The sequence below is a fragment of the Emydura macquarii genome, unplaced genomic scaffold (genome assembly GCF_026122565.2).
Source record: "Emydura macquarii macquarii isolate MOO-44397 ecotype Brisbane River unplaced genomic scaffold, CSIRO-AGI_Emac_v2 contig_554, whole genome shotgun sequence".
In the NCBI taxonomy this organism is placed as follows: Eukaryota; Metazoa; Chordata; order Testudines; family Chelidae; genus Emydura; species Emydura macquarii.
In genome coordinates, this window is record NW_027130691.1 from 864395 (window position 1) to 882725 (window position 18331).

At 43.4% G+C, this 18331-nt stretch overlaps 1 protein-coding gene across 1 annotated transcript in view; it reads left to right on the plus strand.

Annotated features, from left to right (window-relative positions):
- The window catches only part of PITPNB (phosphatidylinositol transfer protein beta), a 70988-nt gene extending 53303 nt beyond the window's left edge, over positions 1-17685 (plus strand). Inside the window, exons 9-12 of the mRNA XM_067539401.1 lie at positions 129-239; positions 4809-4931; positions 14722-14807; positions 15749-17685. Of these exons, the coding sequence (XP_067395502.1) occupies positions 129-239; positions 4809-4931; positions 14722-14769 (282 nt within the window). The 3' untranslated portion in view covers positions 14770-14807; positions 15749-17685. The remainder of the gene's footprint in view (positions 1-128; positions 240-4808; positions 4932-14721; positions 14808-15748) is intronic.
- The last annotated feature ends 646 nt before the right edge of the window (positions 17686-18331 follow it).

An 18331-nucleotide genomic window follows, 5' to 3' on the forward strand; every position in this document is an offset into this window, starting at 1 on the left:
AAGTACATATATCTGAAATCCTTGTTGTTTATTCACATTTATACATTTCCATGTTGACAAATTTTTTATTCAAGCACTAATATTAAATGAAAAATAAAATATTTTTTCTTCCAATTTTCCACAAACAGAAAGAGCTAGCAGCTGATGAAGACTGTCCTAAAATGTGTGCTTACAAGTTGGTGACTATCAAATTTAAATGGTGGGGACTACAGAACAAAGTAGAAAACTTTATCCAAAAGGTAAGAACTGCTTATTAAGTACTCTGTGGCAAAGTTTGTTTTTTGTAAAGTAGAAGTGAAAGAGTTGGGAGATTTTTCTTCTATTAAAATTAAATGATAGTGAAGACATCAGCAATTCTAACCATTGACTTCTAAGGTCCCAAAGCCCTGGTGCTTCCTGTAGCAGGGGGAGATACCCGATCTCCCCTGGGTGCATCCCAGCCTGGCTGGGACTAGCAGCCAGGGTCCCCTGGCTGGGTCACTCCCAGCAGCCACAGGGGACATCAGATTTCCCGGGGAAGGGCCAATTTCATTGTCTGAGATGCCTTTTTCATGGCATGAAATTGGTGGGGCCCTACTCATCACTTACGTTCTAATATACTGTGTACTTTGCATCACTAGCTCCACTGCCCTTCACGGAGAGTTAGTCTGACTCTGTTTTCATTTATTGGCAAAAGCTAGAGCCTTGCCTTATGTAATCAGCATCTCTCCCGAATGAAGCATCCCAAGGGATAACAGTAGAAAACATCCCATTAGTAGTTACTATTGACGTGGCACCAGATATGTGAATGTCAGTTACAGATAACACTAAGGTCATTGCTCTGAGGAGGAGTTATATGTACCTAACCTCATGACCAAAGTGATCAGCAGTCTGAGGAGAAAAGTGACAAAACTGTTTCCGCATGTGAATTTTGTGTTGCAACCTTGAGGAGTTCTGTGTGTGTGTGTGTGTGTGTGTGTAGTTACAACACAGAACTATACCTATCCATGTAATTCTAGCAAGATAAGAAGCAGGTTGGCAATTCTACCTGAGGTGAAATAAGTTTGCATCATTGATATGAGAAGAGTATCTTACTTTTCAACTTGAAAGATCCCACAACACTACAGATTGTACAGGAATTCCTACAGCCACTTTTCAGTTGGACAGTTGCAGCTCTTTAATAGAGCAACACTGCAAGTGGTTTAGGATAGGCAGAAAGAAAGGGAAAAGCATCTTCACAGACAGGCTTGCTAACCTAGTGAGGAGGGCTTTAAATTAGATTTGCCGGAGGATGAAGACTGAAACTCAAGGGGAAGTGGGATACCGGGAGGAAGCACAAAGAGGAGGGTGCAACAAAGGAGGCCTCCTGAGAAAGTAGGGTAATCGACTAGTTATCTTAGGTGCCTGTACACAAATGCAAGACGCCTGGGAAAGAAGCAGGAAGAATTGGAAGTCCTGGCACAGTCAAGGAACTACGATATGATTGGAATAACAGACACATGGTGGAGTAACTCACATGACTGGAGTACTGTCATGGATGGATATAAACTGTTCGAGGAGGACAGGCAGGGGAGAAAAGGTGGAGGAGTTGCACTGTATGTAAGAGAGCAGTATGATTGCTCAGAGCTCCAGTATGAAACTGGAGAAAAGCCTGTTGGGAGTCTCTGGGTTAAGTTTAGAGGCGAGAGCAACAATGGTGTCATGATTGGTGTCTGCTATAGACCACCAGACCAGGAGGATGAGATAGACGAGGCTTTCTTCAGACAACTAACAGAAGGTTCCAGATCACAGGCCCTGGTTCTTAGTGGGGACTTCAGTCACCCTGACGTCTGCTGGGAAAGCAATACAGTAGTGCACAGACAATCCAGGAAGTTTTTGGAGAGTGTTGGGGGCAACTTGGTGCAAGCTCCCCTTGACCTGCTGCTCACAAACAGGGAAGAATTGATAGGGGAAGTAGAATTGGAGGCAACCTGGGTATCAGTGACCATGAGATGGTCAAGTTCAGAATCCTGAAAAAAGGAAGAAAAGAGCAGCAGAATACAGACCTCGGACTTCATAAAAGCAGACTTTGACTTCCTCAGGGAACTGATGGATAGGATCCCCTGGGAGGCTAATACGAGGGGGAAAGGAGTCCAGGACAACAGACTGTATTTTAAAGAAACCTTATTGAGGGCACAGGAACAAACTGTCCCAATGGTGCAGAAAGAATAGCAAATATGGCTGGTGACCAGCTTAGCTTAACAGAGAACTTCTCAGTGAGCTTGAACACAAAAAGAAAGCTTACAAGAAGTGGAAGCTTGGACAGATGACTAGTGAGGAGTATAAAAATATTGTTTGAGCATGCAGGAATGAAATCAGGAAGGCCAAAGCACAATTGGAAGTGCAGCTAGCCAGGGACATGACAGAAAACAAGAAGGGTTTCTACAGGTATCTTACCAACAAGAAATAGTCAGGGAAAATGTGGGCCCCTTATGGAATGGGGGAGGCAACCTAGTTACAGATGATGTGGAAAAAACTGAAGTACTCAATGCTTTTTTTGCCTCTGTCTTCACAGACAAGATCAGCTCTCAGACTTCTGCACCAGCAGCTCTCTGGTGAAAGAACAGGTTTAGGATTATTTAGAAAGGCTGGACATGCACAAGTCTGTGGGGCCGGATGCAATGCATCCGAAGTTGCTGAGGGGGTTGGCTGATGTGATTGCAGTGCCATTGGTCATTATCTTTGAAAACTCGTGGCGATCAGAGGAAGTCCTGGATGACTGGAAGAAGGCAAATATGGTGCCCATCTTTAAAAAAGGGAAGGAGGAGGATTCAGGAAACTACAGATTAGTCAGTCTTTTGAAAAATCATGGAGTGGGTACTCAAGGAATCCATTTTGAAGCACTTGGAACAGGAACAGTCAGCATGAATTCACCAAGGGCAAGTCATGCCTGACCAACCTGATTCCTTCTATGGTGAGATAACTGGCTCTGTGGATGTGGGGAAAGTGGTAGAGGTGAAATACCCTGACTTTAGCAAAGCTTTTGATACGGTCTCCCACATTAACAGCAAGTTGAAGTATAGGTTGGATGATAAGGTGGATAGAAAACTGGCTAGATCAACAGGCTCAATAGATAGTGATCAACGGCTCGATGTCTAATTGACACCGGTATCAAGCAGTGTGCCCCCATGGGTCAATCCTGGGGCCAGTTTGTTCAACATCTTCACTAATGGTCTGGAGGATGGGGTGGATTGCACCCTCAGCAAATTTGTGGATGACACTAAGATGGGGGGAGTGGTACATACACTGGTAGGGATAAGATACAGAGTGATCTAAACAAATTGGAGGGATTGGCCAAAAAAAAAATCTGATGAGGTTCAACAAGGACAAGTGCAAAGTCCTGCACTTAGGACGGAAAAATCCCATGCACTGGTACAGACTGGGGACTGACTGGCTAAGCAACAGTTCTGCAGAAAAGAACCTAGGGGTTACAGTGGATCAGAAGCTGGATATGAGTCAACAGTGTGCCCTTGTTGCCAAGAAGACTAACGGCATATTGGGCTTCATTAATAGGAGCATTGCCAGCAGATTGAAGGAAGTGATTGTTCCCCTCTGTTCGGCATTGGTGAGGCCACATTTGGAGAATTATGTCTAGTTTTGGACCCCCACTACAAGAAGGATGTGGACAAATTGGAGAGAGTCCAGCGGAGGGCAATGAAAATTATCAGGGGGCTGGGGTACATGACTTATGAGGAGAATCTGAGGGAACTGGGCTTATTTAGTCTGTAGAAGGAAAAGGTTAGGGGTGTTTGATAGCAGCCTTCAACTACCTAAAGGGGGGTTCCAAAGAGGATGGAGTTTGGCTGTTCTAAGTGGTGACAGAACAAGAAGCAATCGTCTCAAGTTGCAGTGGGGAAGGTCTGGGCGGTCTATTAGAAAAAGCTTTTCAACTAGGGAAGTGGTGAAGCACTGGAATGCGTTACCTACAGAAATGGTGGAATCTCCATCCTTAAAGGTTTTCAGAGTGCGGCTTGCCAAAGCCCTGGCAGGGATGATTTTGTTGGGGTTGGTCCTGCTTTGAGCAGGGGGTTGGACTAGATGACCTCATGAAGTCCCTTCCATCACTAATCTTTTATGATTCCATGATTCTATGATTTGATTTGGTCAAGACCTAGAGGCCAACATCTCTAGCTTCTAACGAAAGGTGCCAAGGAATCCTTACTTTGATGACGTGCTCGGTTATATCTCTTACAAAAGATGCCCTTTGCAGCAGCCAGTTGTTCCTTGCACCACGCTGGGACATAGTTCAGTTTTAATGTGAGGGGGGAAGAGAGGGAGGGTTAGGCGTGTAAGTGTGGTACTTATTGAATGCCCAGTGCCACTTTCTTCATCATCTCATTTTACCTCCGGTATTTTACCACATGTTTTTATTATTGAGCTTGTACAGTAGCTGTGGTTTTGTTAAAGTGGATTCTGTCCCTTGTGTGGCTCATGCCATGAGTGTTTTAGTTCCTTTGTGGTATGTATAGTCTGTCTAGAATCAGATTCAGTGGAATATATGTATTTTGGAGAATGAGTCCACAACCTTTTCAGGTATCAAAATTGCCAAACTTCTTAGACCAAATAGTTACTACAAAGTACTTTTTATTTTCCTTGTTGAGAGGCAGATAAGAGATGTGAAATCTTTAACTCAAACGCATGAGTGGGAAGGCTGGATGGTAGCATTGTGAAATAAATAGCATGTGAATATATCACTTCAACAATCTTTACAATTTTAATGACAGTTCTCTTTTGGACATTTATTGATAAATCATGGGCATATTTTCTAATGCTGCTTTGTCGTCTTAAAGCAAGAAAAGAGGATATTTACAAACTTCCATCGCCAGCTGTTTTGTTGGATTGACAAGTGGATTGATCTGACTATGGAAGACATCAGGAGAATGGAGGATGAAACCCAGCGAGAGCTGGAAGCGGTAAGAATGCTTTACGAGGACTGTTTTTTTAAATGTACCGTCTATGATAGTTTGGGACTGTGTAAGAATCAAAGAAGGTTACATAAATTGCTTGTGTCCATCCCGCTCAACTCTGTGTATATGGGATAATGCTGATAAAAGCTACGCTCTTCTTCACTGGATCTCCTTCACAGAGCCACACTCATGGAGTTTGTGCATACTGTTGCGGCAAAGAGCCAGGAGTTGTTAAAATGTAAAAGTTTCTGGTAAATATTCCATGCGTTGAATGCTTGCATTGAGCATCTCTATACGTTTGTATTATATATCTAGTTTACGCAATCCCTCAGCTCCCTTTTTACCGCTTGTCAGTTGGATCTTGGAGCTGTCATCTGACTTCAGCATCGTAAGTGTCTTGTTTAGTTTAGTTTTCAAGTTATCATTAGAACTGATTATTTTTCTCTTCGAACATGTCTTGAAGTGAGTTTGTGTGTGTCACATGAGGACAGTCGGACTTGTCTTGGTGAGCGTGATAGACATTGAGAAATCCAGCCTCCAAAAATCTATCATCAGGAAATTAACAAACACTGGATGTTGCCTCCCTCTGTATCTTGGTCCTAGTCTGACTTGTCCATGCAGTCCCAGAGGTGTCTGAAAGGAAGCTCATCCTTCAAGCAGTTTTCTTCCTCCTCTCTCAGATGCTGAAAAACACCATAAGATAGGAAAGGATCTTTCTGTTGCAAAGTCATTTTTCAGAATGTGGCGCTCACAATCTGAGCGTTTCTCCTTGTCAATTCAGAGCCTCACTCAGATTTTTTGGCATCTACCAAAGTTAGTTTGCATTTTGTAAGGTGTTTGCTGGCCGCCTTATTGCCCAGCACCATTGGCTTGCTGTTTTCCTTCTAGCACTTTGGCTCTCCTCAGATATTCAGAGTGATGAGCTGTGAGACTTCAATGCATGTGGGCTGCCAGAGACCCTGAAACAGCTTTCTCGCCACTGATGCAATATTGATATTAATATTTCTTCTCCAATACAAGCTAAGGGTCAGGTCAAGCAGGCCTACTTTGGTATTGTTATCAACATTACCACTGACTCCTTAATCTCCAGTGTTACCCTTGGCATGTGTAGGCTAGGTCAGCCTTGTACACTGCTTTTTACATTGAGTGGAAGTGTTTTTCAGAGGAGGAAGAGAGATGCTTCTGTTCATCCCCATGAACTTGAGCCCACCAAATCCTCCTTACCTGGGAGTTTGGACAGGGTCTGCTCTGGAGGTTGGAGAGGCTGTAGGAATCTGTCTTTTAGCACAGGAATTCCTGGGAATGACCTTGATCAGCTCTTCGGAAATGGCCAGATATCCTTCACTCTGCTAGCCCGTACAAGACACATGATTCTTGGACCGTTGGATGGGCTCACAGTCTTGTATATCTTACCTGTATGGACTGCCAAGTACAGTATGTGACCAGCTACTGATGAGAAATGTCCACTGTCTATCGCAAAATATCTGTCTTTTTCAGATAACCTACAGAATGGCCAATTCCATTGCCACATTTGATCTGGGATTTCCTAGACTTTTCTCAAATCACAGAATTGGGTATTACCTTGATTACCCTTAGTAATTAAGTGCCTGCAGTATTCCTGAGCAGTCTGAGCTCCCTGACCTTCCTTTAACAGTTAGTACTAGTTTAATACAGGATGACTCTGGAATTGCCCATTCACAGACTTATAAATGGCAACAAACCCAACCACTTGCAGGACAAAACATGGAGAGACTGACAGCCAAGGCCAGAAGCAGTTTCCAAAGGCCACATGGGCAGGGCCTGTACTCCATCCCCGATAATGACTCTCAGCAGTAACCTTTTCAAGCAGATACCACAGTCAAAGATGGCTCAGAAGCATTGTGTATGGTTACTCAAACAATGTCCAGCTGTATGTTTGCAAGATGGGATAGATCTGATTTGCCTTTGGTGGGAGGTGTATTTACTAGTAATGCCCCATTTACTGACCCTGTAGACTCTAGAGGGAGTGGGTGGGAGAAATATATTCAGTCTACTTACTCCAGGTCCTATGCACTTTCCCATATTTCCTCATTTTTAAGCCAAGGGAAAACAAATTAGATGTCCTTGGTTTTATCAACACAATGTGGCTGCAAAATGTCCTTCCTCTTCAAGTAAGCCAAAGGAAAGAGCTGCTTTGGCAGATCCCAGGAACGCTTTTTGGAATAAGATGGCTATCTCCCTCCCCTTATGAACGCTCCTGCCTAGATGCCAGCATGAGAGTGGATGTTTGTTATGGTAGGACATCTCTACATTATTTCCAAAATAAATAATTATTTAGGTTCCCCTTTGTACTCCCACTTTATTCCAGACTGCCCAGTTGGGGAAACTGTTCCATGAGTAGGGATCTATGAAGGAGGAAGAGTGGTTTCCGGTCTGTAAGGAGTTCATCAAAAGGTTTCTCTTTTTTTGCGCACACTCAGTTGCCTATCTGTTATGGGCCAAACATCATCCAGTGCCTCTGGGAAAGAGGGAAATATAGTATGAGGTGTTCACACCCCAGGTATGCATAGGAGAAGCCGCAGAGGTCATGGAAAACTTTCCTAAATCTTCCCTTTTTTGTGTCTGCATGGACTGTGATGATTGTCTTTGTGGAGGAGGCTACCCATTGATAGATATCTCACAGGTGAGGAACTGCTTTTTTGACTTTTTGCAAGTGATCTCAAAGATCAAATGTTCAGATTCACAAATGTTTCACATAAATGGAATGTGCTCCCTGATTTTCACTTCCAGAAATACATACTAGTTTGTGAATATTTTCCTTTAACTGGGAATAAAAGAACATGGGCTAAAGAGAAATTACCAGTAGCTTTTCTTTTCATGTTCAGTGCCGTGTAACTACTTACACATTGTCACTCTACTAACAAATGCTTTAACCCCTAAAGTATTTGCTGTACATTAGGTTTAGCTTCAGTATGGCAGATAAGAGCTGAGTTTCTTGTTTTCTCTTAACCTTGAGGGGTTTTTTTGTTTTTGTTTTTTGTTTTTTGTTTTTTTTAAACGATTGTGTCTGTCCTAGAAGCTGGCCTCTACTCCCCTTTCATTCTTTGCGGAATAAAGCAGACTGTTTCTTCCAGATGGTTTTGTTTCTTAACATTTAGTAGATTTAATGCTCCCTATGATAACTTATTAAATCACCTTTTTTCAAATGTGTACTCTGTTAACTATTTAAAGAACATTAAAATGTGATCTTTTAGCTGGAATATATTATTTTGAGTCATATAGAAGGGGTGGGTCCTGCAGTTTGAAATACTCTTAAATATACTCTTACCACTTTTTCATTACTAACATAATAGAGGTGTCTGCAGGCACCTACAAAACATACATTCCAAGAAGATTATTGTGAGGGGTCCAGTAGTGGGGGAGAATAACCTGAGGGCAGCATGTAACCAGGCATTCTTCGAGTAGTGTCCCTGTGGATGTTCCACTGCAGGTGGGTGTGTGCTCGGGCTGTTGATGGCAGAACTGTGCTAGCAGTCCATGCCACCCATGCATGCATTGCTTCCCACCTGCCAGGAGGCCAGCCAGCGTGCACGGGTATTCCCTCCTCAAATCCTTCTCAGCTGCCCCCTGGCTGGAGACAGAGTTCAGAACGGTCTGTTCACAGATCATTAACTCCCTTAAGTTTTGTTAATTTTAGCTTCCCTGGAAGCTTTTTTCCCTTGTTACCTCATTTGTTTTTTGTTGGCCATGTCAAAGAAAAGAAAGGGTTTGCCTCCTGCCAACCCTGGGGGTGGGGTGTGTCTTCCTTGGACAAGGGTATGCCTGGCTCTCCAGGCTTCAAAAAGTGCCTCAGTTGCAGGACATCTATCCCAGTGACTAACAGGCACTCACAGTGCATTCGTTGCCTGGGAGAAAAGCACAATCCACAAAGTTGTGGTTGGTGCCAGCAGCTATAACCGAGGTCCAGGAAAGAGGGAATTAAGGCTCAAACTCCTGCTCATGGAGTTGGCCCTTCAACATCCGGTGTCCCAGCAAGAACTCTCAATGCAACCTTCTACTTTGAAGACGTGATCCCAAAGAGGTGAGCTGTTCACTTAAGGCTGCTAAGAAAAGGTTTAAGTCTCCTCACAGCAAGCCTCAATCAAGCCAGAAATGATCTCTATCAGTATCAGTACAGATGGTGCCGAAGCCACCTAATGCTGGTACCCAGGGCACGCACGGTACTGAGCCGATGGAGCAAGATGATCTGCCCAAAGACCTGATGGGCACAGACAAAGTAGTACCAGTACCACAGGGGCGTGAAAGACATAGAAGATCTGCCCAGGGAAGGTTGCACCAGCACCAACTCCAGTGTTCATGGCACTAACAGACTGTATGGCTAGGTCCACATATCCGACTCCATCGGTGCAAGTCTCTCGGTACTGACGTTCACCACCAATTCCAACGCTATCCGCACTGCTGGATTTCTGGTGCACAGTGGATCTCTAATGGATCTTGCCCCTACTCAGTACTGGTACCAAGTTCTCTCCATCATCTCCCTGCCACAGCACACCACCTTTCTCGTCATCGGAGTCAGAAAATGAGCAAGAGGACTTGGGTTCCCAGTGCTCTTCTTACCCGCCGTATGGGACCCAATCTCACTATGCCCAGGTGTATCATCTTCCTGACCCTCAGCTTCCATGGTTTGGTCAACTGTGGTACCAGCCACTGGCTCCTACACTCAGTGGCCATACGGGGACCCTTGGCATGCTCAGAGGCAGCAAGCTGCCCAGGGCCCCTAGCATGGCATACTAACCGGCAAGGAGGCACCTTCCTTCTGCAAAGGCTTTGGAACCCCCTGAATAGCTGAGGGAGGAAGCCTGGGCAGAGGTAGACACTCCTCGTTCATTTCTCAACGTCCTCACCAGACAAGGTGGTGATGCGCCCTCTGCCATCCAGGGCTGATGATTTTAAATCATTCCAGGGCCTAGCTCAGAAGGTGGCAGAAGTCCTGCAAATACAGTTGCTGGAAATGACTGAGCCTCACCACAAACTGATGAACATTTTACACTCTTCCAACTCTGCTAGAGTGGCCCTCCCGGTTAAGAAGGCTCTCCTGGACCTTGCCAAAGTCATACGGCAGACCCGTGTCCATCCCACCAACATGCAAGCAGGCAGGCAAAGTATTATGTGCTGATAAAGAACATGGAATTGCTATTTTCCCAGCTGCATCCCAATTCCATCATTGTGGATGCAGTTAATTCTAGGGGTTGCCAGTGTTACGGGGCATTTTTTATGATCAATGTGAAGTTACCAGTGAGACATGATAAGCCCGATTTCCAGATCACTAAGGTTTAATGTGTATGGATTTTTTTAGATCATTTAATACAAAGCCAAAAATTAACTACAACATATTATATTTACTAGACCAGAAGAGTTATGAGAGTTCAAGAGGCTATATACAGGAATGGCTTGCTTTCGGAGCCCTGCCAGGGAATCAGGCTGACAGCATTTTTGTGGAATTAGGCAATGATGAAGCACGCCCCCTTGCCTGGCTAGGGGCTTTTTATGCTTTTTTTTGTATTCGCTTATTTTGGGTGACATTTTTGTTTTTTACTTTTTTATATTTTATTAATATTAATTATATATTTGTTTTTATTATAACAGAAGCAAAACAACAGTTGGTAGTGGGAGAGGCGGTGGAAAAGAACACACCTTGTAAATTGCATACATTTTTTATTTTGTTTATTTTTATACATATATACATACAACTATAAACTAACTATTTGCTGTGTTGTACATAACTCACATTTATTATTTGCTGTGGTACGCAGAAACTGAGATACCACAAGATTATTTAGCAATTGGTTTTTGCCAATTGTAAAAAGCAGTCAGGCTCCTGAGGCTAGGTCTCAAACAGGGTCAAGCAACTTACTAGTGTATAGGCAATTCAGTCAAGCAGCTTAGGCCAAACTAGGCCTCCAACAATCCCCTCTTTGGTGGCCATCATGCTATTAAGACAGGCCACCACAACGTTTTGGTTTTTTTTTTTTACACACACCTTCGGCTTTGGCTCAAGGCACCACATCAGAGCTTCGAGCATTTCTAGTGTTCTTGCGGGCAGGGTATATTATAGAGCATTGTGGATGAATGGACTATAAGATGGATAGAAAGCTGGCTAGATCGTTGGGCTCAAGGGGTAGTGATCAATGGCTTGATATCTACTTAGCATCCGATATCTAACGGAGTGCCCCGGGGTCGTCCTGAGGCCAGTTTTGTTCAACATCTTCATTAATGATCTGGAGGATGGGTGGATTGCACCCTCTGCAATTTTGTAGATGATACTGAGTTGAGGGGAGTGGAAGATACACTGGAGGGTAGGGAGAGGCTACAGAGTGATCTAGACAAATTGGAGGACTGGGCCAAAAGAAATCTGATGTTCAACAAGGACAAGTGCAGAATCCTGCACTTAGGATGGAAGAATCCCATACACTGCTACAGATTGGGGACTGACTGGGTAGGCAGCAGTTCTGCAGAAAAGGACCTGGGGGTTACAGTGGATAAGAAGCTGGATATGAGTCAGCAGTGTGCCCTTGTTGCCAAGAAGATTAACAGCATATTGGGCTGCATTAGTAGGAGCATTGCCAGCAGATGGAGGGAAGTGATTATTCCCCTCTATTTGGCACTGGTGAGGCCTCATTTGGAGTATTGTGTCCAGTTTTGGGCCCCCTTCTACAGGAAGGATGTGGACAAGTTGGAGAGAGTCCAGCGGAGGGCAACGAAAATGATTAGGGGGCTGGGCACATGACTTATGAGGAGAGGCTGAGGGAACTGGGCTTGTTTAGTCTGCAGAAGGGAAGTGTGAGGGGGGGATTTGATAATGGCCTTTAACTACCTGAAGGGGAGATCCAGGGAGGATGGAGATAGGCTATTCTCAGTGGTGGCAGATGACAGAACTAGGAGCAATGGTCTCAAGTTGTAGTGGAGGAGGTCTAGGTTGGCTAACAAAAAAAATATTTCCACTAAGAGGGTGATAAAGCACTGGAATGGGTTACCTAGGGAGATGGTGGAATCTCTATCCTTAGAGGTTTTTAAGGTCCCGCTTGACAAAGCCCTGGCTGGGATGATTTAGTTGGGGTTGGTCCTGCTTTGACTAACTAACCACCAGCAGTCCCTTCCATCCCTAATCTTCTGTGATTCTATACTGATTGCTCCCACCTGGCCCAGACAGATGTGGTACCCTTACCTGTCACAGCTGGCATTATGTCCACCACTGATTCTCCTGATCAGTCTTTAACTGCTGTCACAGAACGAGAGATGCACTCTCCATCCAAATTTGCAGATTCTGTGACTCAAAGCATGGCTTCTTCATGGTTCCAGCACACAGAAACATCTTGCTCTGAGGAGGTAAAAGAGATGCTGTTACACAGTGGAAAGGGCACTACTCGTCAGACCTACCTTCAGAAAGGGCGTCACCCTACTCCAGCCACCTTACCAGTTGGCTTAGATGGCCTGTTGGCTTTAAAGGCATCAGGACTCTCCATTAGTTTGCTGAAGGTTCATCTGGCAGCAATTTCAACCTTGCACCAGCAGGTAGGATACTCAATCTTCTCCCGCCTGACTATCATGTTTCTTAAGGGCATAGTAAACCTCTTCCCACAACCCAGGCTCCCCACTCCCCAATGGGATCTCAACCTATTGTTAAAAGGACTGACTAGACCGCCATTTGAACCCTTGGCCACTTGTTCACTAACTCACCTTTCTATGAACACTGCGTTCCTTATCTCCATCACTTCTGCCAGAAGGATAGGGGAGATGGTGGCTTTGATGGCACATCCCCTTTTACCATGTTGTTCCTGGACACGGTCACCCTTAGACCACATCCAAAGTTCGTTCCCAGGATGTCTGCATTTCACATGAATCCACTTTTCAGCTTCCAGTCTTTTATCCCAAACCTCTTGAGGATAATAAGGAAGCCATTCTCCGTACACTCAATGTGAGAAGATCTTTGGCCTTCTATTTGGACAGGACATGGGTTTTCAGGAAATCCCCAGGACTTTTCCTATCCATTGTAATTAGGTCAAAAGGCACAGTGATTTCAGCTCAGAGACTCTCTAAGTGGGTCTCCAGCTGTATTAAGCTCTGTTACCAATAACCTAAGGTAGCTCCCCCATCTTCAGTATGCATGCATTGCATGAGGTCGGTTTCCTCGTCCATTGCCTTCTCCAAGGATATCCCTGTATCAGAAATCTGCAGAGCAGCTACCTAGGCGTCTGTGCATACCTTTGCAGAACACCATGCCATCCTGGAGGATTCATCTGTGGATGCCAAATTCGGTGCTGCAGTACTATCCTCTGTATCAGATTCGACTCCGAAGTCCAAGCCTCCAGTGGTGGGCACTGTTCAGAATTCACCCATGTGGACACTGCTCGAAGAAGAAGAGGAAGTTACTCACCTTGTGCAGTGGCGATGGTTCTTCGAGATGTGTGTCCCTTTGGGTGCTCCACGATCCGCCCTCCTCCCCTCTGCTTCGGAGTTCTAGTAGTTGACTCTGCAGGAGAGAAGGAACTGATGAGGGAATGCCCACATATGCTTGCTGGCCTCATGGCAGGCAAGGAGCAGCGCGTGCGCCAGTGGGACCGTCTGCTACCGAAGTTCTCTGATCAGCAGCACAGGGACGCAGACACTCCTACAGGGGAGCATCCATAGGGGGACACATCTTGAAGAACCATCGTTATGGCACAAGGTGAGTAACTTCCTCTTGGGTCACCCAAGATAAAGTTAAACACTCCTTTTAATTTTATCTGAAAGGAATTTCTGTTCTCCACATGCCACATTTAACTAGCCACTTGCTGAAATATTTTGGTAAATGGTGACTTTCTTTAAATCCCAAATACATCAAGGCTGGCACCATTATGGGCCTGGACCACCAGAGCAAAGGGGACTCAGTGGTGAGATGCTCAGTATGATGGGAATGTCCTTGCATTTCCTGCCCTGAGAACTATTCAGCTTCTCTGGTGATATAATCCAGGAGCTCACAGTTTTATGCTGTTTTGTATTGTAACAAAGACACAATTTCAGGAAACCACACAGTGTCTAATTGGATTGGCAGTTTTGCATTCTCTTGTGTTGCTTTCTGTTACTATTTGCTTCTTTAAAATCTTTTCTCCTTTTTCATTTGTGGCATTACTTTTCTTTGTTACTGGATTATCTGCTTTGTTTGTTGCAGTTTTTGGTTCTTCAGTTACTTGTCTTGAGCTGTTTCCATCTGTCAGTCTGTTTTCTGTACGATCCATTCTTTGCTGCTCCCTGAGTGCCTCAGCTCATCTCTTTCCAGTGGGGATCTTGTCTCACCTCACATCCTGTTCACAATTTTTCTGCACTTACCTCCATTTCATTCTTCTGTATGATTGCTCTCCTTGTGTGGTCTGACTCTGTGGGCTCCCAGAGCACTTCTGCCATGCTACACCCTCTTCATTAGCTGACTGCTGGACATTAGGATCCTAATCAGAGCATAAGAAGGAAGCAGTTTGAAACCGCCAAGACTGTGCTCCCTCTGAGGCCTCAGCAGCCGTGGAAGTGCTGTCCCGGGTGCTTCAAGCAGCTTGGTACAGAGTTCCATTGGAGGCTTCAATGGCCCTTAGGAAACTGGGGGGTTGCCTCAGCTTACAGCAGCTGTACATTGCCCAGGCTGACTTCCCTGTCCTAAAGAATGCCCCTTACACCCAGCTGTCTCACACCTTCAGCTGGGTCTGGGACGGGCTCTGAACCTTTTCTCTGCTAATAACCTCATGATAGGATCTTTCTTTGATAGCTTACAGTTTTATTTTACATTTAGATGCGTAAGAAGGGTTCCATTCGAGGCACAGTGGCTGCTGACGTCTAGAGGAATCCTCTGTAGATTCAGAGGCAAAATCAAGCTGTGTAAGTGAATTCCTGGGAGAAAAAGGAGGAATCATTTCTGGTGATGGGAGTTTCTGGCAGAACAAATATTCTAAAGCGGTGTATCCAGATTCATTTCATGGGACTGAACCACTTCTGCTCCCCTTGCTTTGACAAAATCAACAGTGGGACAACACCCACGTGGCTAGGATTCATTTGAGACCTTCAGCATGCATTTAGCATCATGGTGGGCTCTGGGCACATGTTCAGTTCAGTCAGCAGGATGCTTTAATTGTGGAGCTAGCTAGCTGTCCTATCGCACTCTGGGCCTGTCTGGTGCAGGTGCTACACTTTTTGTGTCCTGACCTGCGCTTTGGCTTCAGGTCACGTAGGGTCCAAAGCCTGCAAGAGGCTTCCTGGACAAAGTGTGACATTTTGCTGCTCTGTTAGACCCTCTTAGTGGCTAAAGAAAATACAGCTGCATTTAGAAAACCTGTACAATCGAAGTGGGTGTGTGTAGAGGACACCAGTCTCTTTCCTGGTTCAAGAAAAAAAAATCCCTAAAATGCTGCCACCAGGGACTAATTTCCTCAGAAGTCTAAACCTTTATAGTCACACCCAGTCCCTTAATGTTGATGTTTCCTATTTTGACCATTTTCTCACATGCTTTTAAGGGTGTGGATTCTGTATCTGCAGGAAACTTCAAATTCCAAAGATCCAGATCGGAGTGCTTAGCACTCATGATTTATTTCCATTCTTCGATACTTGAGTTGCTGTCCCAGTCACCAGACTGGTACCCAATCTAAACAATTCCCTAAAAAATTTGAACTGATACAGTGTGATCCAGCTCAATGCTGGTGAAGGTTTGACTGTGCTGCACTAACTATTTTTCCTGGAGAATTAGTAAAATCACCTGCATTTTTAGAATTTAATTTTACTTGAGTAACTGTTGGCACTTATTTTTTATTTTGTTTTCCCCACAGTTACGTAATCAAGGCCAAGTGAGAGGAACAAGTGCTGCCAATGATGAATGATGATGGATCTGACCTGTCTCTTGCAGTGTTCATACACAGATGTGTGTGTGGATGCATGATTATTTGTATATAATTATATATACATACACGCATACTGCGGGAGCTGTTGTTACAGTTTCTCCACCTATAGGTTTCTATACCTATCTTCAGCAAAGATGCAAAGGAAACTGCTTTCATTATATATACCTGAAGCAAATAAAAATTGACTGAGTAATGTTATTTAAAGGGTGAATTGACTGCATAATTATGCTAACTGGTATGTTTCCCGAATGTCAGTACTGGACCAATTTGTTCCCTATTTTTGTTTTATTTCCCTCTTGAATCACTCTGCTATAATTTGCCTATGTCTCATTACAAGCAAACAAATTCAGATAAGTTAATTTTCAATTTTGTGTTTTCCCTATGTGATTTTGGAATAGGAACTATGAACATATTTATAGCTATTTATTTCTGGATTGTCATCTTACGGTCAAATCAGAAGATTTTTTCTGTTAGTGAGAATTGGAATTTTGTTGTTGAATGAGGAATACAGTAATGGCCCAACTTTTACCCATCTTGCTGAAAGAAATCACCTGTTTTATTGAAGTTTTGTACATTGAAATTCAAATGTTTTCTTCATTAAAAATTGGCAAAGTTAAGGAAAAATGGCTTATGATTTATAACCGTTTGAACAGAACTGAACAATTTTCCAGACAGAGAAACTGACAATATTGTACTGAGTCTTTCAAGTATATTTTAGGTTGTGTAGTTTAATTGGAGGTGTAGCACTTCCCTAGAATAACACTTGTTTCTGAAATTTTTTTTTCCAGTTTGTTTGGAAACTATGCAAATGGTCTCAATTTCACACAGATTACGCAATGGAATATAATGGTGACTTTTAACTCTTTTCATGTTGAAAATACACTTTTAAAAAAGATGTTCACTTTCAGATATGATGAAAGTTTAAATTGTAGCATCTGACGTTTCTCTGATTTATTAGAAGTAGACATAAAGGAAAGATGGTATAATATAAAGGCCTTTTGTAGATAGCTCTCAAATACGAAGTTGTCTTCATGATTTTTTTAAGCAAAATATTCCAATGGAGCACATCATATATATATATATATATATATATATATATATATATATATATATATATATATTATCAAAATGCTTGTTAAATCAGGAACAACTTATTTTAGGAACACTAGTTCTTCCCAGAAGCCTCCGTAGGGTGAGGTTTGCTGCAGGATCTCAGTCTAGTTTTTGAACCCCACACACCCCCAAACATTTGGGAACAATTGATTATTTAATTAGCTGATAGAGGGAGTGATTCTTCTTCCTTTGCAGTGAGTGAGAAAATGCTCATTGACTTCAAGGGGAGCAGATCAGGCATGGAGTATGACTTGCCCACCCAGTCGATCTGTCTGCAATGATGGTGAGGCACTAAAATGACTGCAGGGATGTGGACATGGATATTTTGTATGTCAATACTGTATTTTTATTATCTCGCTATCTTCCATGCTACAAGGTCAGTCTTTGGTTTGTCCTTCCTCGACTCGCAGTGAAAATGGATGTCTATTCTCTGCACCAGCAGAAGATTGGTTTTGTAAAAACTTTTAAACCATGTTTATATAACTTGCTACAAGAGGGTTTTTGCAAGTCTGTGAAACTAAGGGCTCAGTTCTCTTTTCAGTGCAGGAATGTAACTCCCGCTATCACCAATGGGAGCCAGAATACATGCCGAGGAGGGAAAGGAACCCTATGATTTCCATGATTTTTGGACTAGCTATGAAAATTTAAGGGAACTTTGTAGTGAATGTAAATGTCGAGTTCACTTTGGCAGTCTCTGATGTGAGCTACAGTAACAGTCAATGAAATTTAATTAAATAAATTTGATCATAAAATATCCTTTGTCTCTTGTCTTAGGTATCATTAATGTTATTTTGTGACTTTCTCAGATTGCCAACATTATAATTTTCTTGACACGTGGAAACTCTGTATGAGGAGATGGTTTAAAAATCTGATCTTCTATCATTTAAGCTAAAAAAGAGAAAAATTTCAAATGCTGATGGAAAACCTTGAAATTCAAGCTGAGTAATATAAATATACTGAATAGCTGAAATCATACTGATAGTTGTGAAGTGTACTGTTCAACTGGTTGCATTGCTGCAGTGCTGTATTTTGTGTGTTCTGTTGATAACTGATCATTTTTTGCTGTTCATCTTAGGAATTACTCATCTGGAAACAGTGGCACTGTCTGCAGTAGAAAATGGGTGACGTGTTTGAATCATGAAGTTTTACATTTTTGCCTCCATCTCCCCAAGAAGCCCCTCAAATGTTACTAGAACAGTTTGCCCACTGATGTGAAAAGGGCCAAAATTTCTTCAGCCTCAATACAGGAAGCATGATCATCCTCCCTCCTTCTAACAGTCGTATTTTCTGCAAGTTACTGCAGTAGCATTCAGAGCATACTGGGGAGCCCGTAGCACTAAGTATTTGTGCAAATGCACAGGAAGACCGCTTCCGTGCCCCCGAAGAGCTTACACTTGT